At 33.3% G+C, this 22,807-nt stretch overlaps 2 protein-coding genes across 6 annotated transcripts; one reads left to right on the plus strand and one right to left on the minus strand.

Annotated features, from left to right (window-relative positions):
• On the plus strand, positions 12,689-18,606 carry LOC105169008 (transcription factor PIF3). Of its 5 annotated transcripts, none has more exons than XM_020696346.1 (10): positions 12,689-13,294; positions 13,797-13,986; positions 14,114-15,284; positions 15,363-15,464; positions 15,562-15,627; positions 15,834-15,899; positions 16,090-16,596; positions 17,989-18,112; positions 18,197-18,267; positions 18,377-18,606. In XM_020696346.1, exons 2-10 carry the CDS (start codon positions 13,901-13,903, stop codon positions 18,389-18,391), a joined length of 2,208 nt encoding a protein of 735 aa, XP_020552005.1. In that variant the 5' UTR covers positions 12,689-13,294; positions 13,797-13,900; the 3' UTR covers positions 18,392-18,606. The 5 variants fall into 5 exon arrangements, 4 of the variants coding, with proteins under 4 accessions (XP_020552005.1, XP_011087567.1, XP_011087566.1 ...); XR_002287699.1 differs by having other exon boundaries at positions 12,691-13,294; positions 18,183-18,267; XM_011089265.2 differs by having other exon boundaries at positions 12,689-13,143; positions 18,197-18,606.
• LOC105169010 (fibrous sheath CABYR-binding protein) lies at positions 19,281-22,455 on the minus strand. The gene is made up of 2 exons (XM_011089267.2): positions 22,158-22,455; positions 19,281-21,247 (listed from the first exon to the last, which is right to left on the minus strand). The coding sequence occupies exons 1-2, from the start codon at positions 22,191-22,193 to the stop codon at positions 19,616-19,618; spliced, it is 1,668 nt and encodes a 555-aa protein (XP_011087569.1). The 5' UTR covers positions 22,194-22,455; the 3' UTR covers positions 19,281-19,615.

Raw genomic sequence — 22,807 nt, forward strand, 5'->3', positions numbered from 1 at the left:
CGCAAGTTAATAAAATAGATTTTTAATGCTTTCATTCGATTGCACTTTCTAACATTAACTATGTCAATAAGAAATTCTGAACTACGTCAAGGCTTTTCACTTGAATGGAGATCATTGGTTAAGTAAAGAGCTAACTTTCACCAGCCCATATTTCTTATTTGGTATGAAGTTGGCAGCAATTCCAAATATTTTTAGTTTGGAAAACTTCTGTAACTTTATTGACACTTGCAGTCTGAGCATAAAAGTTTGATTTTTGATACTGTAGTGCCAGTGGAATAAGAATGATGAAAGGTGTGCAAATTCATGTGCAGTAATTGGCTCTTCTGTTTGTAGCTTCCAACTCTAGTTTTTTACTTTATCTTTTGCACCAAATACAGACATTTAGATATTTTGCAAATGCAAATAAGATAAGATTTTTAGGGCAACTTCCTTTATCATAGTTAAATTAACAATAAAGAAATTTACTATTTTTGCAAACTTGATGCAAATAAGATTTTTAGAGTAACTCCTATTATCATTGTTAAATTAATTTTGACATGGAAACTCTGGTTGAAGCTTTTACAAGGATCCATTGGCAATTCTGTTTTGTAGCTCTCTGATCTTGGCCTAGTTTTCTGTTTTATCTTTTTGCACCAATTAGAGACATTTACTATGTTTGCAAACTTGATGCAAATCAGAGAAATTTTTAGAGAAAATCATGTTATCATTGTTAAATTAATTTTGAAATGGAAATATCAATGAAGCTTTTTGAGGTTCCATTATCTCTTTCTTTGCACTTCTCTACTGCTGTTACCCTTTATCCAGGAATTGATTGTTTCTATGATGCACAGAAGGATATAACATTTCCTTTAGATACATGGACATAAGATGCAACTATTTTTCCATTTGTAATTTCTCTGGAAACTTCACTTAAGTTACTATCAGCCAACACCTACTCCATTAACTGTTTACAGTTTCTTTATTCTCTCAGTATTGATGAGTTCTAATAATAGGATCTAATCAATTAAGCTAATACTGTCAGGTATCTGAAGATCTTTGAGTTTATTCTAATAAAAACTAGAAAATAGGCTTGTTTTCATACTCTAGATAACAAAGCAACCTAAGATTTATGCTTTGTTTGGGAAGCTATTCCTCCCTTCACTCGCTTGGCGTTATGCACTTACATGATGTAAAGATCCGACACCTGCAATCAGATCATTAATAAGGTGTTTTTGCTATATCATTAATACAGTAAATCAAGAGGAATTTCCCTTCTCCATTCAGAAAGTTCCTTTTCTGATGATAATAATGTGGTTTTGTGTTCTGTAATGGATTATGATTGGTTTCTGGAATACCTCCTTTGTAATCGCTCTGCATGGATTGTTTCCACGATTATCTTTGGATAAATCTGTTCAATCTTCTAGTTTCCCATTGGTTCCAGCTTATGTGAACAAAACGGCAGTTTTCTAACTAACGAATAACACCATCTATAAGACTAACCAAGATATCCTATAATTTAATTAGTTTATTATCGGTTAATGTTCTCATCTCTCACAACATGCGATCGCTTACATGCATAAGCAGATGTTTTCACAGTTCCAAAACTTTGTTTTACCTAACTCGGCCAAGATCAGCTGCACTTTATTCCCTCCTTGTTTTTTATATCTATTACTAGACATGACTATTGGTGCAACATGCTATGAGTACATCATCCTTCTCTTCTTGTTATTCTTGTCAACTTCAATTATCTGTTGTCTATGCATCCAATTGGCAAGTCAAGAGGTGCAAGTACAAATTTCTTATTATGCTTTCAGTGAATGAAGTTCCTTTTACAGGATTACCTCTCCATATTGGTCTGCATAAATTAGGTAAATGAAGCCCTTTTGTGTACAGTGGACTGGGGTTTGTTCTCTGAATTGTGGCCTCAAGGAACAGCGTTATGCAAATAATACTTGTTAGCAATTTGGTTAACATAGATGCAAAAGAGTGTTACCGACATAACTGAATATACAGAGCAGGCACTCTTTACTTGAAATTAATATGTGAGCACATGTCTACTGTGAGCCTTTGATGTAAGGCTGTCTTCGTTTATGCAGCAGTTAATATCTTACCCGTCAGCTGTCTATTGACAGAGTTATGAAGGTTGGCCATTATTCTATTCTCTGAGTTTGCTTTGAGAATATGAATTCGGCTACGAGAAATTCATCATGTCAAGCATTACTTAGCACGATACTCGGTAGCTTGACAGTTGTCATTGCAGGAGCTTCCCTTGTCATCCTGCCCATAACGTAGATGAATCAGGCAAGATCAGGTAAAGACTTATTTTTGTGGCTCCTCCGCATTTGGTGCTTCATGGTAGGGACAGTACCACAAGCAAGTGGGATATTATCATGTATTGTCGGCAAAAATCATGCAAAATTATTGACGTTCATGCATTCAGATTTACAGCTATTGATATATCATGGTATACTAAACTATAAATCAAGGATTTGGTCCTGCACCGAGCGACAAGAGAAAAGATAAGAAGGAAAAGCAGGTTCGTGTTAGGTCACAAGCATTCTGGTGATGCTTGTGGTTCAATTTTCTTAAAATTTGAGCCATGAATTATAGGGGATTTGGTGATGAATATGATATGTCAGACCAGGTTGGTTTTTTTCTAGTGATCATGTGCAGAGTGGCAGGAGGCAAAGACAATGGAGTGGTGCAGGTACTGTTAGCATCAAGAAAGCAGCAGTTATTCATGCTTGGGTGCCATTAACTGACTGAGAAGAGGATTAAATTATGTGAGGACAACCCCACCAGCCTACCACCATCAAAGCCATGGGGGCTCACTTTGAATAATCTAACATTATCCTCTGTTTTTCCCCATATCTGTGCATCAGACCTTGTAATTTATCTCTGGTGAAATGGTATCTTCTGGTCAATTATTTACCACCTTGTACAGGTATGACTATCATAAAAACCATGGTTTTGTCTGGACATCAGCATGACTTTGGAGGCGGTTTTCATGTTTAAATATGGTATTATTCCACTTATGCTTGTCACCTCCATGTTCTCAGGTTGTTCTTATGCTTAGCTTACTCAATGATTATTTCACCCACAACGTTGCGAAATCCGCAACGTAGATCAGGTGGTCTGCTCTTGGCAGTGCCATACATGTTGCAGAGAATTGATTTTTGTTGTGTATGTTGCAGAAGAGGAAGAAAAAATATAGTTAGTCATCTTTAATGTTGCAAAACCTGGATTTGAACTACTTGTGTGTGGTAGTTGACAATTGAAATATTTGAATTGGTGTAGGCTGTAAGGGGAATGGGCTGTGGGCAAGATTTTTTTATATGATTTGTTTAGCCAAATTAATAACAGCTAAAGGGAGTGATAAAAAAGTTTGAAAATGAAGAAAGAGTAAATAATACATGTTTGGTCAGCATGCTTTGGGGAAAAGTCCCCTAAAAACTAGTAGTTAAATTCATACTTTGTGCACTGAAATATGGCTGATTTAATTAATACATTGAATGTAGCATTTAATATATTATTTTTGTGTCAAGTATTACCAATTATATATACTTATATAACATTAGTATATATATATATATATATATATAAACAAACATGTTTAAAATTTTCATTTTTCTAAAATTTAAAATAGTGGGCAAGCTCAAACTATTGAAGATATATAAATTTTTAAACAATTTATATTCTGTTAATTAACATTTGTTCAATATGGATAAGCCCATAACATTTTCTTTCTTTTTTTTAAAAAAATACATCAACAGTTCTAAATTAATCAACAAACTATTATTACAATATTCAATACACAATACATCAATATTTTTAAATCGATCAATAAATTTAAAGTAAATAAGAAAACATACATACTACTATTAAAAGTGAACTAAATACCTATATTCGTGAGACAAAGATTCACAATAAATAAGAAAAAAAATAATATTATTAAAAATAGATTAAATACATATATTCATGAGATTAGAATTTACAATTTTTTCATTATGAGACCTTAATTTTACTACTCAAATAAGGAATCAATGAAAAAGCCATAATATTTATTCAAAAAAATAATTTTGTAACATGTTTAACATTATAAAACATGGAATTTTGGGACCCAGAACAATCCTAAATAAATAATTGGTCTCAAATTCATGATTGAATCTGAACACGACTCATTCTTATCCCAGAAAAGAGGAGGCATCTCTGCCCAGTAATTGCAACAACTTTTCCACAATCACACTTCAACCCCGAAACTTTCCCTTTTTCTTAAATACACCCACCCAATATTACTTTGTCCCTACCACTTTACTCTTGATACTTGTTTTATATATTTTGCTGCAGTAATAACTGTATGTGCTACTGTTATCCACTTCACAATTATTCCAAATATACTTATAAATTTGACCTAGAATTTTTATTTTTTAAATTTGTATTTCTTTTTTTTTTAAAAGTTACTTTACAATATTTTATAAAATTAATTATACTTAGATCCTCTCTAAAAATACGAAATTACACTTTAAAGTTTTAAAGTTTCAATTACAATACCCTGTTTAATTGTTACGTAAAAAAGTTTTAATGTTAAATACGAAAAAAAAATTTAAAATTTATGTATTTTTTTTTTGTTAACTTCAACATTTTTCATTCAAATCCTAGTGAAAGAAGATTAGGTGTAAATAGAGAATTTTTGGAGGAACGTAAATGTAATTATAATTATTTTTCATACTTTTAGAAGATGTCTAAACGTAATTAACCTATTTTATAAGCTTTCAAAATTTACAAACTCTCCCAAATACTCTTTTTTTTGAAAAAAACAAAAAAAACTCCTCGGAATTGCTAAGAGTGCAGACCAAAAGTTGACTGGGGAATATATTTTACTATGATCTTATGTTTAGACCTAATTTGGCCCTGTGATTACATAATTCATTATAAAAGAATTGATTTTAAAAATAGTGATCACGTGTTTGAATTCATAATTTAAATAATTAATTATACAACTGCAAATTCCTAAATTAATTTTATATCAAGTGAATTTGGGTAGAATTTAATGGGTGTCATAGATATTTAGATGAAAAAAATTGCGAGCGAGAATAAAAACGAGATCTGATTTTAATCCAATTCAAAATCAATTCTAAAAAATAATTTAGTGGTATAAAATATTATGTTTGTACTGAATACGCAAGTTCGATTCCATCAATCCCGATGCCAAACGGCCACTTAATCAAATCAAGATTAAATTCATGTTACGCATTATTTTTCGTGTATTATTGTTATATGCTTTTTAACTTTAAAATTGGTATACATAATAATTTAACCACCAAAAAATATTAAACATTCGACGTAATATTTACAAAAGCAGCATCCGGTCATAATTTTAAGCATATATAAGATAGGTTGCCAATAAATAAGATATTAATAGAATTACATTTTTCATCAACTATGGATCGGAGTCCAATACAAATCCGATTATTTAATTGTATGAATACAATAAATTCTCACATGATATTCTTGGTTGGTTCCACATCTAAAGACATATATATAGAAAAGGTTAATTAAATATGGTCAAATTTTGAATCAATTTTATTTAATCGTGATAAAATAGAGTATTAATTAACAAGATATGTAAGAATTTCTTTTCTTTTTTCTAGTATGTTGGACAAGTGATTGACGAAACCTTTTAATTGATTTATAAATTTGCGATCCTGTCTTAATTTTAAAGGATTTGTACAGATAAAGAATTTGAAACATGCAATAACAGATCATAAAATATGGATATGAGTTAAGATCTCACGAACAAATTTAAGGTTATGGATTCGAGTTTTACATGACAGTTGGATATATGTTTCACTCTATGTGAATGTTTATTTTGTTTTATGTGAGTTATTGTAATTTATTACTATTGTTAATTATATTGATGTAATTGTTGTTATTATTAATTATATATATCGATTGAATCAATTAGTTATTTAAAAAAACAAAAACAAATGGAGACGAGTTATTGCGGAAATGAGTGGGAGTATTGTAAGAGTGGAAGTTCTTGAACATTGTGATGAACAAAATTACAAATCAACCCCCCAAGTAAAAGTAGTAGAGAAGATGTTAGCCGCAGGATGGAAGAATACAGTGTCACATCCAACCACGAGTGAAAGTACATTACACAGAAACAAGGAATCACGTGATATGCATCGACGCACGTGAACTTCAACACTCTTCACCTGGACAGCCTTGACTCACTTTATCCTATCTCATGTGGAGGGTGACCCCACGATTCCCCTCCCTACACCCTCTTCTTGTGTGGCCCAGATGAAATGCAACCAAACCCCATCATCATCACTCACCCTTCGATTGCCCCTTCCACTTCAAGGTCCCCCCGCCCTACGACAACACCTAGTGCACCAAGATCACTATCTCCTTGATAGGAGGGTCCACGTGGAAAGCAAGACATCATGGGATTTCGGGGACCCACTTCTCTCCATATATCCTCCTCATAAATACATGTTACACTAACATGCATCATCATCATCATCATCATCATCAGTAATGAGTGTGGAACGGATTGAGATGAGGTTGCTTGACCTTGTGCTACAAACACTTTCTCTCTAAATTCTAATAAAATTGATTGATATGCAATTTTAATCAAGAAAATGATATAAGTATATTAATTGTTGCGTGTATACTATATTATATTATTAGAAGAAGATTGAGACGTAGACATTTTAGATTAAGACACAATGATAAAAATCGTTATTTTAATTTTTTACTTTTTTTATGGTATGTACAACTTAAAAATATCAATATCGTTGTGGTATGAGAAGGAGGAAGCAATGTGATCTTAAATTCTTGTTTACATTGAGTCTGGTCAAATTAAATTAATTATAAAATAAGTATAATATATTTGTTATTATATGATTGATCACACCATAAGTGTATTGCATTTATTGTTAATCAATTTAAATTTGACCAAACTCGATTTGAATTAAATTTTTCTATTTATTGTAAGAGACGATGTGAAGCTTTCTTAGTAATTTTAAGTTTTTAGAAGCATAAAAGAATTATACAGAAAAATAACAAAAAGTGATCAAGTTATTTAATTGCGAACATGATCGATTACATCTCGTCGAAAAAATTGATTGATCTGAAATATATGACATAAATTAATTATACATAGAAGTTAATAATTTTTAATGTGTTCCACTAACTAACATATTATATATTTACTTTTTTAGTGTAATTAATTCTCCTCAAATTTTAATTATTAAGTTCGTATATTGTAAGAGAATAATGTTTTTTTAAAAAAAATAAATTTTGAAGAAGCAATACGTACAATTCATATTTTAAATAAAAATTATTTGATTAAACTAAATATTTTGAATTTATAAAACATATAATTATAATTAAATCACTAAATGTTAACTAGTTTAATTTATTACAAGGCTACAAATGAACCTAAACATTACTATACTGCAATATCCATATGTAGATGTATGATACTTGTCATCCTCAATTTCTGATTTTCTTCAACCTTTCATCCATATGTTCTAAAGGACTTACATAAATATAACGGAAGAATACGTAAATTATATTGACATCTTATAAAAATTACATTTAATTATATAATATTATCTTTTTTTGTGTAATTATGAGTATATCATTTGAGTTAGTAATTATGATTTAAACTTATATTTTCTCAAAGAAAAAAAAAATATTTACATAAAAACCCGGTATAGTATATTACATCACCATCTTCTTAAAAATATATTTAAAACTTTATAAAGTGTTTATATAGTTTACCCTTATTTATCTAGGTTTAAAATACTCATTTGGGCCTTAATTACTCCAAAGAACCGTCAGGTCATCGCTAAATCATCATCAAGTCACTGAAGACCTCGACCCGATCAAAGACCAAAAATACATGTTTTCCTCTTACATATAATATGAGCAAGTTGAAAGGCTTGTATACTGATCAAATCTCAAAACAATCAAATCATTAGCAGTTCACTGTCCTATGAATGATTGAGGTTTTTAATAGATTAATGAATATTGTCGCTGACTTTATATAAAACTGATAGTTATATCTTTAACAATATTTAAGGTAGACGCGCACTCTGTCCCTAATCGAACCATATCTTACGACTGACAATGTAATAATATTAGGATGTTTCAGTTTCAAATGATAAATCAGTTTTTGGTTCAACCACCCTTATCTTTTGTTTTTTGTAAATTATAGTTATGAATATTTATATGACTTATCTATAAGCTTGATAAGGTAAGAAATATCAAACTATATATAGTAAAGTTTTAGCCTGGATATAGTTCAGCTGACTCAAACCAATTATATGACAAGTGCAATACATTTATCGTGTGATTGGTACACAATTAAAGAAAAGTAAATAATTATATAGCAAATGTATTACACTTATTTTATAATTGATTTGGTTCGATCAAACTTGAACTTAAGCTAGTTAAAATATTTTATAAAATAATTGATTTGGTTCGATCAAACTTGCTCAATTTATCTTAGTTTCTCATAACTTCGAGTTATATTGATATATCGATCGAATCGATATATTGCTTAGTTGCTCAATTTATTAAAATCTTTATATAATCATATTAATGTTTTGGTAGTGTGCTAAGCAATCAAATTAATGTGATGCTCATTTTGAGAACTGTTCTTTAATTAATATTAATTAGAGGATTAAGAAATGGTTAATATATTATTTAATGAATAAATGAGTTGATCATGAGAGGCTTTATAGTCAACCATCAATTATATATGCAGCCTTTTCTCATGTCTACATCTTTATATTAACTCCATTACTTTCACTGAGGAGGGACACACACACACACACACACACACATATATATATATATTAATTAATTAAACAGAATTTTGCTCGATTTCAATAATTATGATTCGTGCTTTTAGAAGGTAGAATTCTCTCTCTCTCTATCTTTTATTTTAAAAAATAAAAGGTCAAATATTGGAGCTGGAAAAAGGTTTTACAGTTATCATAAGCTTTGACAATAGTTGGAATATTTTTGATGCTTCAAACAAACTAAGAGAGTATTTGACTAATGACGTGTTTGGCTGAACTTATAAATTTTTTAAAATTTTATATAACGTGTTGAAAAATATTGAGTAAATTTAACAAAAATATTTAATTATTATCATATTAATTAAGAAATTGCTATCGTTAAAATTTTATGAGTTATACAGTTTTATTGTATTCAAATACATTCAGGGACTTACTTTAAAATAAAATTAAGTATTTTATAAGACGTATGGACTTATAAGATGTTTAAATAAGTTGGACCGAATACCTCGAGGTCTATTTAACACATTTTATGAGCTTATATATCTTACAATATGTCTTTTGACCAAGATGTTAGGTTTTATTATTAAAATAAATACTTGAAGTGTTTGAATAAAATAAGATTATGGAACTTATAAAATGTTAGTAATGATAATTCTATAAATAATATAGACAAAATTGAATGAGCTATATCACTGTCTTCAACATAAGTTTGGGAAAGAAGCTTTTAAGCTCGTAACATCATATTTTTCTAACTTATAAGTTCTTTTTATGAAAAAATAACGAATACCCTCTAAATATTCAATCATCTTATAAGACGTTTTAAACAGTTCAAAAATCACCCAAATTACAGCCGCTAAATCTATCTGTTTAATGTATTAGAGTCATGAAGGACGGATACTATGCAAATATTATTATCACACTTAAAAGTAATGATATACACAATTAATTCACAATAATATTTTAAAGGGCAACATTATGTCAATGTATTAATTTACCATAAACAAAAGTGTAAGCTTTTCAATTTTTATATAAAATTTACAATCCAATCAAAATGATAGTTTCTGCATGTCATACCAAAATAGATATATATTCGTTAATACTTTCATTATTTTACGTGGATATTTTTTAGTCTATGCAGTAAATAATTTTACTTTGCATTCAAATTTATATACTATCGATCTTATGCATCATTTTTCATATTCCCATCAAGTGCACAAGAACAATACCAAAATTTATAAAAGAAATTATCTTATAAATTCGACGGGCTTTTATAATATAAAACAAAAAACGAAACACTAAATTGAATATATCAAAGTCCAAACTTAAATATATTTTTGAGAATAACAATTAATTATATTTATATGTGCCCATATATAAGATATTCAACGTACACACATGAAAAATAACAAAAAATTCCTATTTTTATTTCAAAATTTCTTTAAAGAATTAAATTGTGAAGTGGTGCGTAAAAGTTGGTGATAGAGTGATGGAAAAGTGCCCTTTTTTTAGTACATCGATAATAATAAATAAATCAACATATTATTAATACAATACATTAATATTTCTAAAGCAATTGATATCAAAATAAATAAAAAATAATATACTACTATTGAAAATAAATTAACTACAGATATTCATAAAACTCATGCTGACAAACTCTAGATCGAAAAATACATATTAAAAGGCACAAGAATGAAGTCAATAAGTGGAATTAGCACTAAATAAACTAAACCCAGAAAGGGTACATGATTGAATTTGAGGCACACAGGCAAGAGAATCAGTCCCCACATACTTCTTAATGATGTGGACACCATCATATTATTTTATTTTCTTCTTTTTTTCATTTTTTAAAAAATTATTCTTTTCAGAATTATTATATAAAATATATGCATAAATGGGACGGATGGAATCAATTTCTATACTTGTTTTGTGGGATCAAATCCAGCAGGATAACATATTAAAGTTGTGGAGGATAATAATTTTTGGGAAATAAAATAAATAAAATGGGACGATAATTTGTGTTCAACCGAATTTTCCTCAAAATTTCAGACAACATTGGCAAAATGCAATGCACCTTATCTTACAACTGGTTGCAAGAAAGCATCACAAACAAGAATTCGTCACCCTCCTCTTTTCCTTTTCTTCCTTCTGTGGTCACCTTAATTATACTTCACGTTGTATTCAATTTTTACAGAAATTTTAATTAAGTTCGATTAGATCTGATGTAATGGGTGTATGGTTAAAAAAGATTGACCAATTATATAATAAATATATTTATACTTGTTATATGATTGATTCAACTCGATCAAACCTTATTTGGTTAAAAAGTTTTGTCATTATCTACTTATTTGGAGCTTACCACTCTGTTTGGCCTGTTGGATTTTAGCAAAGAAAATGACACTACAAGAAATATCAAACTAATTCAAGAATGCTTCCTTTCTAGTAGTATACCATTTATTTGCAATACAAATACATGATATAATAATTATTCTAAAAAATTTAAAGTATGAACCAACTTGAAAATATTTAATTTACTTAATGTCAAATTTTTATATATATGTTGGCGAGTCATACAAATATTGGTATATATGACTATAAATAGAAACATATGATGTTCCCTACTCCCTAGATGTCTACGTTGCAATTTGACTATGGTGTATCAATAAAATAAAATATGTGTTTGAATTTCAAAAATAAATAAATCTTAAAAAACACCTTTTTTAATAAGTTTATTATTATTTCTTAAGTTCCCTCATTCTTTTTTAAAGAAAGAATCCACTTTAAACGTATCGCATCTATATATTCTTTCATTTTCCAATCATACTTAATTATTACTTTCATTATTTTTTTTTATGGGGGCTCGTCCGAAGAGAGTGTTCCGAAAAAATTACATAAAGATTTTACAACATATTTTTTTAGAATTCAAAAATGAATTGTATTATACAATAGTTAAGCTCTTAGAGCTTTAAATAAAATAATGTTATTGAATTATAAGATATTGTTAACGATAATTCTGTAATTAGTAAGAAATGGATTTATAAAAATTTAAAAGTAAATCAAGAATTCTTTATGTTTTTTAAAGAAACTTATAAATTCTTAATATCTTAATACTAAAATAATTTAGTTTTTAAAAACTAATAACACTCTGTAATATTTCGTGAAATGTTTTATAAGATGTTTAATGAATTTATAAGCTCACTCAAACATTGTCCCAATTATACCATTTCATACATATTATATTTATATATATTAACTATTTATATAATATATAAATATTATATATAATGAAAATCGTTTTAAAGTCATATCTTACTCTAAGATATTAAAAATTATTATACCTCATGTCTATTTTCCATAATTATATCTACATTTATGTCCATATACTGAATTAAATTAGAAACAAATTTGCAAAATATAGAAATAGAGTCATATATCTAATTTTTTTTTAAAAAATAAATAAATGATAATTATCTATACATTCAGTGAATGCATAAAAATGCCTCGAACATAATATGAATTTAACTTAAAACGGTAAAAATAGACAATCTTATGGAACAAGCAAAGAGAGTAAAGGTAAAATGAAGACTTGTACAAGAAAAGGTGATAAATGATAATGATGGGAAAAAACCGTTTTTCCCATTCATCATCAGGACAGGAGCAAGCTTGATAAGAGTAATGGGAAGCAAACGGTTTGTATTATCTTGGCGGGTCCCGCATCCTAATAATGATGCAAGAAACATACTTAACACAAACAAATTCAAATATGTTTTTAAGTGTACTTTGTCCTCCACGCTGCACAAAATTCAACATCTCATCTCATCTCATTTCATGTCCCCATCACAAGATGATGAACAAAATACTTATTAAATGCTACTCCCATATATATATATATATATGTATATAATAATGAGTGAAGCTATAGCCCATAAGTTTGTAGTTTATGAAAGCAATCAAGATTTTCTTCAAAGATTTTGGAGTTGCTAATCTCGTTTAGGAGTTTCGGACAAGAATTGTGAGAGGGCAGAGGTTTTTATTTATTTATAGTCTGTCTGTTGAGAGCATATATAGTTGAAAAGCTGTGTCAGTGTGTACTCCTTGCTTTTTGCTCCGCCACCGCCAAATTGGCAAGCCTTTCGCCGCCTTCTACGACTTGTTTCCTATAATCTTGCTCTCTCCTCTCATTCTCTCTCTCTCTACATCTGTGTGTGTGTGTATATATTGGGTATTTTCAAGAAGCAGAGATTTTCTTTTCTTGGAGCTGAAAACGAAGTGCCCGGCTGGAGAAAGACTGTAGCTTTTAACCAGGGGAACACGTGTGATGCATTTGGATTAGCAAAATCAGTTGGTGAGTTCAAGAAAACTATCATTGCTTACGGTGTAGAAGAGTAAAGGAAAGGGAAAATCATTGAAGATTGAGATTGGAGGGAACTTTCCCAAGAAAAGTTTGTATCTTTTGGGGGAGGTGTGGTTGTTGGTGGATGAGCTGATTTTGAGAGGTGGGTTTTATGTTTTCTTGGAGTTTATTTAGTGTTAGTATTGAGATTATGTGAGAAAGATTTGTGGTTGTTGAATAATTTAAGAAATCTCATGTGGGTTTCTTTTCTAATGATTGAATTTGGATTAAAAAGATTTAATTTTTGACTTAAACAAGCTCAATTTGCTGTTTCTTTTTAAAGTATTTCTGTTCTTAGTATTAAATAAATGGGTTTTGACTGCAAATCCAATTATTTTTACTCCTGTTATGGAGTTTTATATTTTCACTGATTAAGACATAACTAGGTGAAGCTATACATGCTTACACAAATAGAATATCTGCACTTATTGGTGTGCGTTTTTTACTTCTATTCTCCTTATTTGCTCATGTATCGTGAAACTTAGCAGGAAAAAGTCATGTGGTCTTGGATATGTGTCACCTATAATTGTCATCAATTTTGTAGGTTTTCATTTGGATGTATTCTTGTGCGTTGTTGATGTAATTCTGGTTCACACATTGAACAGATTTGTTGCAAAAGGTGGATCTTGAGAGCGTATAGTACCATGTGATAATACTCAGCTGCTCTTATTCAGCAATTTCTGTGTTCAAAAGTCTGTATATTTCCACCATGCCTCTTTCAGAGTTTTTGAGATTGGCTAGAGGAAAGCTTGAATCGGGCCGGCAGAAACCATGTCCATCTGATCCCTCTTCCCGGTAGGCCTATTTTCACTAAACCCCTCTGTTAATTGAAGTGATATTGATGGATTGCAATTGGTATTGTGAAAAGTTTTGCATGTTTGTTGTTCATAATGTTATAAGGTATTGGTGTATTCTCATGCAGGGCTGAGGGCGATGTGGTTGAGCTTGTATGGGAGAATGGCCAGATTATGATGCAAGGTCAGTCCAGTAGGGTTACTCAAAGCCCTGTTCGTAACAGTTTTTCTTCTAACACACATAGAGTTCGTGATGCCGGAGTAGTAAATTCCACCAGTGCAAGAATCGAAAAATTTGGTGGAGTTGAGTCTATCTTGGATGATATGTTGCCAGTAGTGCCCTCAGGGGACTTGGATTTGAGCCAAGATGATGAAATGGTTCCTTGGTTAAGTTATCCCATGGTTGATGCTCTGCCTCAAGATTACAGTTCTGATCTTTTACCGGGAATATCTGGTGTTACGACCAATGGATTGTCCACCCAAAATAGCTTTGTATCGGTGGAGAAGAGAAGTAGTTGTAATCAAACTGTTAGTAATTCGCATAATGGTGGGAATACTTTGAAGGCTTCTTCACCAAAAACTCGTCCTTTCTTTTCATGGCCGCCTCAGCCTTCCCAGACATCAGTTGCCCTAGGATCTGGAGTTTCTGACATTATTAGCAATAGTATGAGTAACCATCCGGATGATATATACAGGAACCCTGCTCAAGGTAGAGATGTAGTAAATAATTCAACAAGTATGAAGATGCAGAGGCAGAATATAGGACCAGCTACTAATAATTCAAATTTGCTGAACTTCTCCAATTTTACAAGACCAGCAGGCCTTGTTAAAGCCAATCCCCCAAACTCCGGTGGAATTCCAGCTTCAGTTTCATCAGGGGTGGAAAGGATGGGAGTTAAGGAGAAAGGTTCAGCTATTGGCAGCAGTAATCCACTCAAATCCTCGTCTCTTGAGCGATTTAATAGTACACAAAAAGACATTGACTTCCATGGTTCATCTGCTATGCTTGCTATAGTCAATTCTAGAAAACCAGCAGTTAAGGCACCAAAGGAGTCGTATACCCCTGACAGAACTGAGAATTTATGCCGAGAAACTTCCATCAAGAATGATAAGCCCCAAATTGTAAGTGATTCTGCGAATTCAACAAAAGCAGTCCCAGATGGTGAGAGAACAGTTGAGCCTATGGTTGCGTCTTCTTCTGTAGGCTCTGGCTATAGTGCTGATAGAGTTTCTTGCGAAAAAGCACATAATTCGAAGAGAAAATTTGGTGATGTTGAGGAATCAGAATGCCGTAGTGATGTAAGTCATGTTTAAAGCTAGCATCATTTATCGTTAAATTTTTGTTTGTTATCCATGTCTTAACTCTTTTATGGACAGGATATTGAAACAGAATCTGTTGGTGTCAAAAAATCAACTCCAGCTCGAGGTACTGGATCAAAGAGAAGCCGAGCAGCAGAAGTACATAATCTTTCCGAAAGGGTGAGCAAGAATGTTCCAAATGTTAATACAGTTGACTTGGTGTCTCTCTCTTTCTCCCTATGTTTACTTAAGTGATTCCCATTTGACGTGTAAACAGAGACGAAGGGATAGGATTAACGAGAAAATGCGTGCATTACAAGAACTTATACCCAATTGCAACAAGGTAATGCATTCTGAAATTCATGCCTGGTGATAAATCTATTGGAAAATCTTGATTGAGGAACTGAAACAGGATACATTTTGTCTTGTTATCTTAATGAATTTTGAACTCCAGACCTATTAAAATGCTGTCTCATTTTAACTTTTTTCCTTGGATGAAATTTTATGGTTTTGAAATTTCCTTTCTGCTTTTTTTTTCATTACTATCAGGCGGATAAAGCTTCAATGCTTGATGAAGCCATTGAATATCTAAAGACCCTTCAACTTCAAGTACAGGTAAGCTGAAGCTTTTCAGGCACTCTCACTTATTTAATCTCTTTCCCCTACATTAGGATAGGTGTGCTAGCTTTGATTGAGGATTACACAAAGGAGATGCATTACCCTAACCTATCTGCTTTAAGGGCATTTTCTTTATTTGATAAGCTTCCCAATCTGCTTAAACTCTAATGCCTTGCTCCTTGTGCAGATTATGTCCATGGGGGCTGGGTTATGTATGCCACCTATGATGTTTCCTACAGGAATGCAACACGTGCATCCTGCTCATGTTCCCCATTTTTCACCAATGGGTGTCGGAATAGGAATGGGTATGGGATTTGGGATGGGTATGCTAGACATGAATGGTGGATCTCCTGGATGCCCTGTTTTTCCGGTACCCCCCATGCAAGTACCACACTTCCCTTCTCCAATGTCAGGCCCTGGAAATTTCCAGAGAATTCCCGGTCCAAACCTTCCCATTTACGGGCAGCCCGGTCAAGGACTGGCCAATTCAGTACCAAGAGCACCTGTGGTTCCTTTAACTGGGAAGCCTCCTGGACCTTCAGCCACGGGTTCAGGTGCTTTCAGGAGTGGAAGTCACAATGAAGTGTCTAGTGCAGCTCCAACTTTGAATTCTGGGGACCCGGTGATAGACAAGAATGCACAGTTAATGTGCAATGCAGAAGCTAGCACTCCAGTCAACCACAAATCTAATCAGGTTTGTGTTCGTTCAGTCTTTTATACTTTCTGCCTGGAAGTTTAAGCTTCAGCCATATGTTCTAGTAAGAAATTACTGGAGAAACATCGCAGGAAAATGTCGTTTGTTTATGCACATTTATTACTTAAAATAGCACTGCCTGAAATTCCTTGGCTAAGGTTCTCTTGCCCACTTTTAGCATGCCAATTTTGGTTTGATCTTTTGTTGCCCTCTCTAGTCTTGAGTAATAAACTTGTGGAAAGACGAAATATGACTTGTATGTTGGTTTCCATGATTTTTGATCTTGGCCTCTACATTCAGCCTTTTTATGGTTGTTTGTTCTAGCTACGCTGTGACATACTCTTCATTCTTGAAATAGTCTTAAGTGAATCTTAATATCTACTATTCTTGAAACCTCTTGAGGTTTGTGTTAGCTCAACTCTTCTTGCCTATATTTGATTCAAAATCAAGAATGGTCTAATATATGTCATATGCAATGAACAAACATTATAATCATATGCTATAGGACAGGGTGTAAGATTAATCAACGGATGAATCTCCAAATGACAAACCAAGAAAAGTTCAAAGTCATAAACAAATGTCTTCCTTGAGTTATTGTTTAAAAGTCCAAATGTGGAGATGTAATTCTTCTTCGTTTCATTCTCTTTATTGACCTTTCTACCCATCTTGACTTCTAGTTGTCTGATAACAGCTGTTCGAAACATAAATAGCATAGAATCTATTTTCTCCTTGGTCTGATGGAATGAGGTAAACCATGTATTCCTCATCCATTATTTACAAAGAGTGAGCGCACAATTTTTTTACTTTCAATAAAACTGATTGCACTGTTAAGTCTTTAAGTGTTGTTTGAATGAGTAGGGACTTACAGTGAGACTCGTTGTTACGGATTCACCTTGTTCTTGCTCATTCGCATCCCTGTCCTGCTTCTTACCAGTGATTGTTTAAACCTTACATCTTAAAGTTATAAACATCTGGACTTGGGTATGGTCGATACACCTCCAAGGGGGTCGGTAGAACGTAAAAGAAAAAGGCTCAAGCACAAAAGACTTCTTATTTGTTCCTCATGTGTTTACTGTCAAATGCTTAACTTGATTCCCATAAGGAAATTGGATTCGGATAAATTCTTCTTAAACTTATTTTATTTTCTTTTAAATCATTATGTTTCTGTGAGGTAGATTTTGAGAAGAGGGTCTAGTTTTATTTCTGTAATTGAACTGAAAATCACAAAATGAATATTTTCAACCTGTAAAATATTTTACTTATATTCCTCTAATTATAAAGAAGTCCCTCCACCAAGAAACTGACAAAATATTGACCTGCACGGAATTCGTCTAATTTTGCCTTGCAAAAAAATATCTGAATTCTGTCATTCTGATATTCTCTGTTATGCAGCTGCAAGCTACAAACGAAGTTGTAGATCAGTCTGCTGCCGTGCAAGAGAATAAACAGGCTACAGATGCTACGTGTCCTGCGGCTCTGACCTCCACAACAGCAACTGACACTAGCAAAGAACCAGGTGAGCTCAGTACATTCTACATTAGCAACCATCTATATTGCTGTAACTAAAAGGTTCGTTATTGATTCAGGTTGTGATTAACAGGAAGTTCCACTATTCTCGATCACGTGGAAGAGATAATACCCAATTCACAAAACGGCTTATCTGCATACGAGGTAGAACATTGCCTTAGTTATGAGACTCCAGTTTTGTAGTGTTTTGCAAACGAGGTGAAAGTCCAACTCAGAATCTACTACTAAGGACTACAAAATACAAATTGCACAGGTTTTGCTACTTTGAGGAGAATCACAGTCGAGCCTTTTACGGTGTTGTATATTATCAGCATGACTCATGGATTGAGCAGTGTTAGAGTAGGTCTCGGCAAATCTGTAATTTACATATTTTCAGTAAAAGATCTTTTTCACTTTCAGATTTACCATCAAATAATGTCTATATGATGATTTATTTCATTAAACTACTTTTATAACCATGAGTAGACTCATTTATGCCATTCATTCATGTCTGACTTATTTCATTGTCCTTCCAATCAATTTAGCTTTGTGGAAAACAAACAAACAATGCACCTTGAAACATATGTTAACTGAACAACAGGAATTCTCTTGTACTTGGAAGATTCGATCGAAACAGACACACATCCTACTGTTGTTTTCGTAGTGTCGGAACTCTAAAGCTGCTCATTCTTTGCCAATAAAAGTTTGATGCAGTTCATTTTGCTCCTGTTTTGACGTTGAATGATCCTTTGTTGCAAAAGATCCTTTATTTTCGTTCTGGAACTTGATTGGCTATGAACATGGTCTGGTGTTGCAAAACAGGGTTTAGTTTGGTTTTGTAGATTTTCATGATGGCAAAAGTTGGTGAATTTATTGCGTATGTTCATCCGCTGCTCAATTATTGTCCATCTGTTGATCTGCATAAATGCAGAAAGAATTGGTTTATAACCAGAAACTTATGTGTGACTGAGAATGTGCTGCAAGTCCTTATTGGGACATGGTGGCATGTCTTGTTCTCAGTCACATTCTTTCTCCTTTCTTCAATCATTTTCGTCGTTTCCAAGTTGTCTTCCCTTAATAGGGTATCTTTTGGACATCTGGTTCTAGTTATTTGATCACTGATAGTAGAGCCAACAAACAATTGGATCCGCGAGTGTAATGTTGGATTAGACTACATGTTCAACAAACAAATACAGTTATTTACATATGCAATGGAAATGTATATACACCCATCAACCAATAAATTGAATATCTTCTTGCACAAATACACAAACCACCGGATGAATAACACATTTAAAGAACAAAAGCCAGAAAACGAAACCTTCCTTGTATGCAGGATAAGCAAAACACTAGTATACCTAAGACTGAGACGACGCATGCAGGAAACCCAATGGCAAACACAAAGACAACTTCGAAAAAAACCAATGTGTCACACAAAGAAAACAAATCATATCACCAAGTTCTTGTGATTCTTGAATGCTCCTTCCATTTCTCCTCTATAGCTTTGAGGTTGCTATTTGTTACTGTCATCCTTTGGTTCAGCGGCTGGTGTTTTTGAGGTTTGAGATTTTCCGATGATTGCTTTCTTTGCCTTCACTAGCGATTGCTTCACCATCTTAACTATCGATTGCTTCTGAGTCTTCACCGGTACTTCTTCCTTTGGAGCATCTTGAGATGGTTTTGTGTCCTCATTTTCCTTGGTGCATTCTGAATTTTGGACGTCGGTTTTGGCAGGCTCGTCGACCTGTTTCTCTTCATCTGATTTGGCTTCAGTAGCTCTTTCAGTTTCCTCTATTTTCTCATTGACTTGCTTCTCTTCCTCCAGTTTAGCTTCAGCAGTTTCCTCCTGTTCTTTAGCTGCTTCTGTATCTGCCTTTCCCTTCACTTCTGCTTCCTTGGTGGTATCAGCAGAAACCACAGAAACCTTCTCTTCTGCTGCTTTTTCTGCAGCTTCAGGTGGAGGAACAGAACGGGCTGTATCCTCAGTTGGCTTTTCTTCACACTGAACCAATTCTTCAGCTACTACACTTTTTTCTTCAGTGTTTGCTTCTGGGGCCTCAGTTTCTGCTTCAATCTTCCTTGGCTCGATGACTTTCTCTTCAAAGGATCCCTTCACCTCAATTGTTTCCTTGGCAGGGTCCTTTAGTTCATTGTCTTCACCCATTTTTTCCGGAACTTCATCAGTCGGATTGCATCCCAGATCTTTCTCTTCAACTTGGATTACAGGAGTTTCCGGTTTGACTTCTTCCGAACTTTCAGTTGCACTGGTTTTCTCTTCATTTGCCAACTTGGTCTGCTCGACTTCGCCTGTTGGACTTTTAACTTCAATCTTTTCTACTGGTTCAGCTTCTGGAGGTACTTTCTCAACTTGTTCGGTAACTTCCGATTGCTCGGATGGTTTCTCCTCCGCAGCAGGAGCATGTTCCTCTGGTTTACAGTCAGCCTCTGGAACAGACACATCTCTGGCCTCAATTGCTTCCACACCTTTCGCAGGTAAATCTTCGCGTTTTTCCACTTCCTCCTCAACAACCGTAGCTGGTGCTGATTCAGGCACATCAACTACTTTTGCTGGTTCCTCTGGCTTTTCTTCAATCACATCAACTTTCGTCTCCTGTGCGGGCTCAATTTCTGACTCATCCTCTATTTTACACTCAGCTTTCTCAACATTTGGTTCCGAAACGGCTGCTGTATCCGGCTCAGGAACACTTTCCTTTTCGACTTCTTTAACGTCCTTATCAGAAGCCTCCACAATTGGAGCATCCTCAGCTTTCTTCACCTCTTCGGCTGGAAAAGGCTCAACTGGCTTCTCTTCAATCTTTTCTTCTATTGATTCAGCCAATGGAGCAGCCACTTCTATTGTCTTTGGCTCTTCCACTGGAGCAGGTTCAATTGGCTTATCTTCAATCTCATGCTCTGTTGGTTCAGCCAATGGAGCTACCACTTCAGCTGAGTCCTCAGCTTTCAGCGTTTCATCGCCATCAACATCCTTCACATGTTCGACTACGGAAGGCTCGATTTGCTTTTCCTCAATCTTTGCTTCTGATTCAGCCAATGGGGATGCTGAACATGTTGATTCCTGAGGTGGAGAAACATTTTCAGCTTCTGTTTTCTTAACCACCTCTGATTGCACTTCTTTCTCAACTTCCTGCAGTAAATGAAGTTGCATTAAAAATCATCTGTTTTGTGGAACAAAGTTTTTCATGACATCCAAGTTAATGCAAGATTGTAACTGTATTTACGGCACTGAACATCTCAGAATTCCAATTGATGGTAGCAACAGGAAAGCCATAAACAGCACGGGGATGTTTGCAATAGCTTCTGCTTTTGCGCGGAAATAAATTACACATGTAAGTTTAGTCGTACCGAGAGTTGATAGCTGTAAAAAACAAAAGTCCGACAATTTTACCAGTAGTAAATTGCAGCAGTTGGTAACAACGGTTTACAACTTTTGATTTAGATCAACTCAATTTAATTATTTCAATAGATCAGAAACACTCTTTACAGGTAATTTTCAACAAAAGCTTGATAAACACTTACTTTTAGAGGTTGGAAACACCCCCCATGTCTATCTGTTTCCGAGGATTGACAGGTTTGATCTTACATCTCAGCAAACTAATAGGAAACGTTGTCTGTCATGATGACTACTATATTTTAATGCTTGCAGAGTGTGTGCTCTCATCCCTTGTGGGATTCCTCAATTTCTAGGTACGTTATATAAAGTAAATATATGACCCACCAAGTCCGAATTAAAACATTCGTAACATCAAAAAGACCTTAATCTCCCAGAAACTTCTACTTGTAGTATTCATACATGTGAATTCAGGCCTTTAACAAAAACCTTTGTTATTACACAAACAAAAACACGAAAAACCAACTATTCCAACAAACAATTATTCACCCATGAGCACGCACGTTGCACAAGAAATTCATCAAACAGGGCCTCAAACTCAAAGCCGAAACACCCAGCACTCAACTTAGAGACGGACAAGAATCAAGGATCAAAATAACACAAGAAGCAGCATGAGTTCAAACACATGAATTCAGAGAAAACATACCTCAGAGGACGCAGATGGAACAGTCTGAGTAGCCATGAATGGTTGCAGAAATGAAAAGAAAAGAAGCTGTCGCGACTAAAGATATGCAGAGAAAAGAGGAAAGTAGAAGAGTTTAGAAAAGAAAGGGAATGATATGGTTGGCAACAACCAGAAAAGCAAAGCAGCTGCTGCAAAGGCCTACACACAGTGATCAGCAAAGTAAGAACTACACCACTGATATTATACTTCACATGATTGATGATCTGTCAGCAGTGAGTGAGTGGAAATCCTTCAGCTAATCATCCCACCAAATAATAATTAATAAATAAACAAGAAGATTTAAATTATGAATTTATAATTGTTTTTTGTTTTTCTAAAAGAAATATGTAGTAATAAAAATCCAAAGAAATGAGAGCCCATATCTTGAATAATATGAATGAAAATGGGAGAAGGCGCTGTCATTGCAAAAGTGACAAGCTTTATCATGGGACCATTTTGTATTTAAGGGCCTGATTTTATTTTGGACAACAGTTGTCTGGTTTTGTCGGGTTTTGAACATCCCATACTCCCTCTTATTACCAACGCTTTTCTGCTAATTTGATGGGATTATTGTATATGGTTAGTGCCACCTTTTTATTCTAATTATTAATCCCTCCATTAATTTCTTGCTT

This window comes from Sesamum indicum, linkage group LG8, assembly GCF_000512975.1.
Source record: "Sesamum indicum cultivar Zhongzhi No. 13 linkage group LG8, S_indicum_v1.0, whole genome shotgun sequence".
NCBI lineage: Eukaryota > Viridiplantae > Streptophyta > Magnoliopsida > Lamiales > Pedaliaceae > Sesamum > Sesamum indicum.

Bases quoted from the DNA above. Each gene is read 5' to 3' on its own strand.
- LOC105169008 (XM_011089265.2), top strand. From the start codon at position 13,901: ATGCCTCTTTCAGAGTTTTTGAGATTGGCTAGAGGAAAGCTTGAATCG. The intron at 13,987-14,113 runs GTAGGCCTATTT...ATTCTCATGCAG, and splicing joins CCATCTGATCCCTCTTCCCG to GGCTGAGGGCGATGTGGTTG. The intron at 16,597-17,988 runs GTTTGTGTTCGT...TCTGTTATGCAG, and splicing joins TCAACCACAAATCTAATCAG to CTGCAAGCTACAAACGAAGT.
- LOC105169010 (XM_011089267.2), bottom strand. From the start codon at position 22,193: ATGGCTACTCAGACTGTTCCATCTGCGTCCTCTGAG. The intron at 21,248-22,157 runs GTATGTTTTCTC...CATTTACTGCAG, and splicing joins TTCCATCTGCGTCCTCTGAG to GAAGTTGAGAAAGAAGTGCA.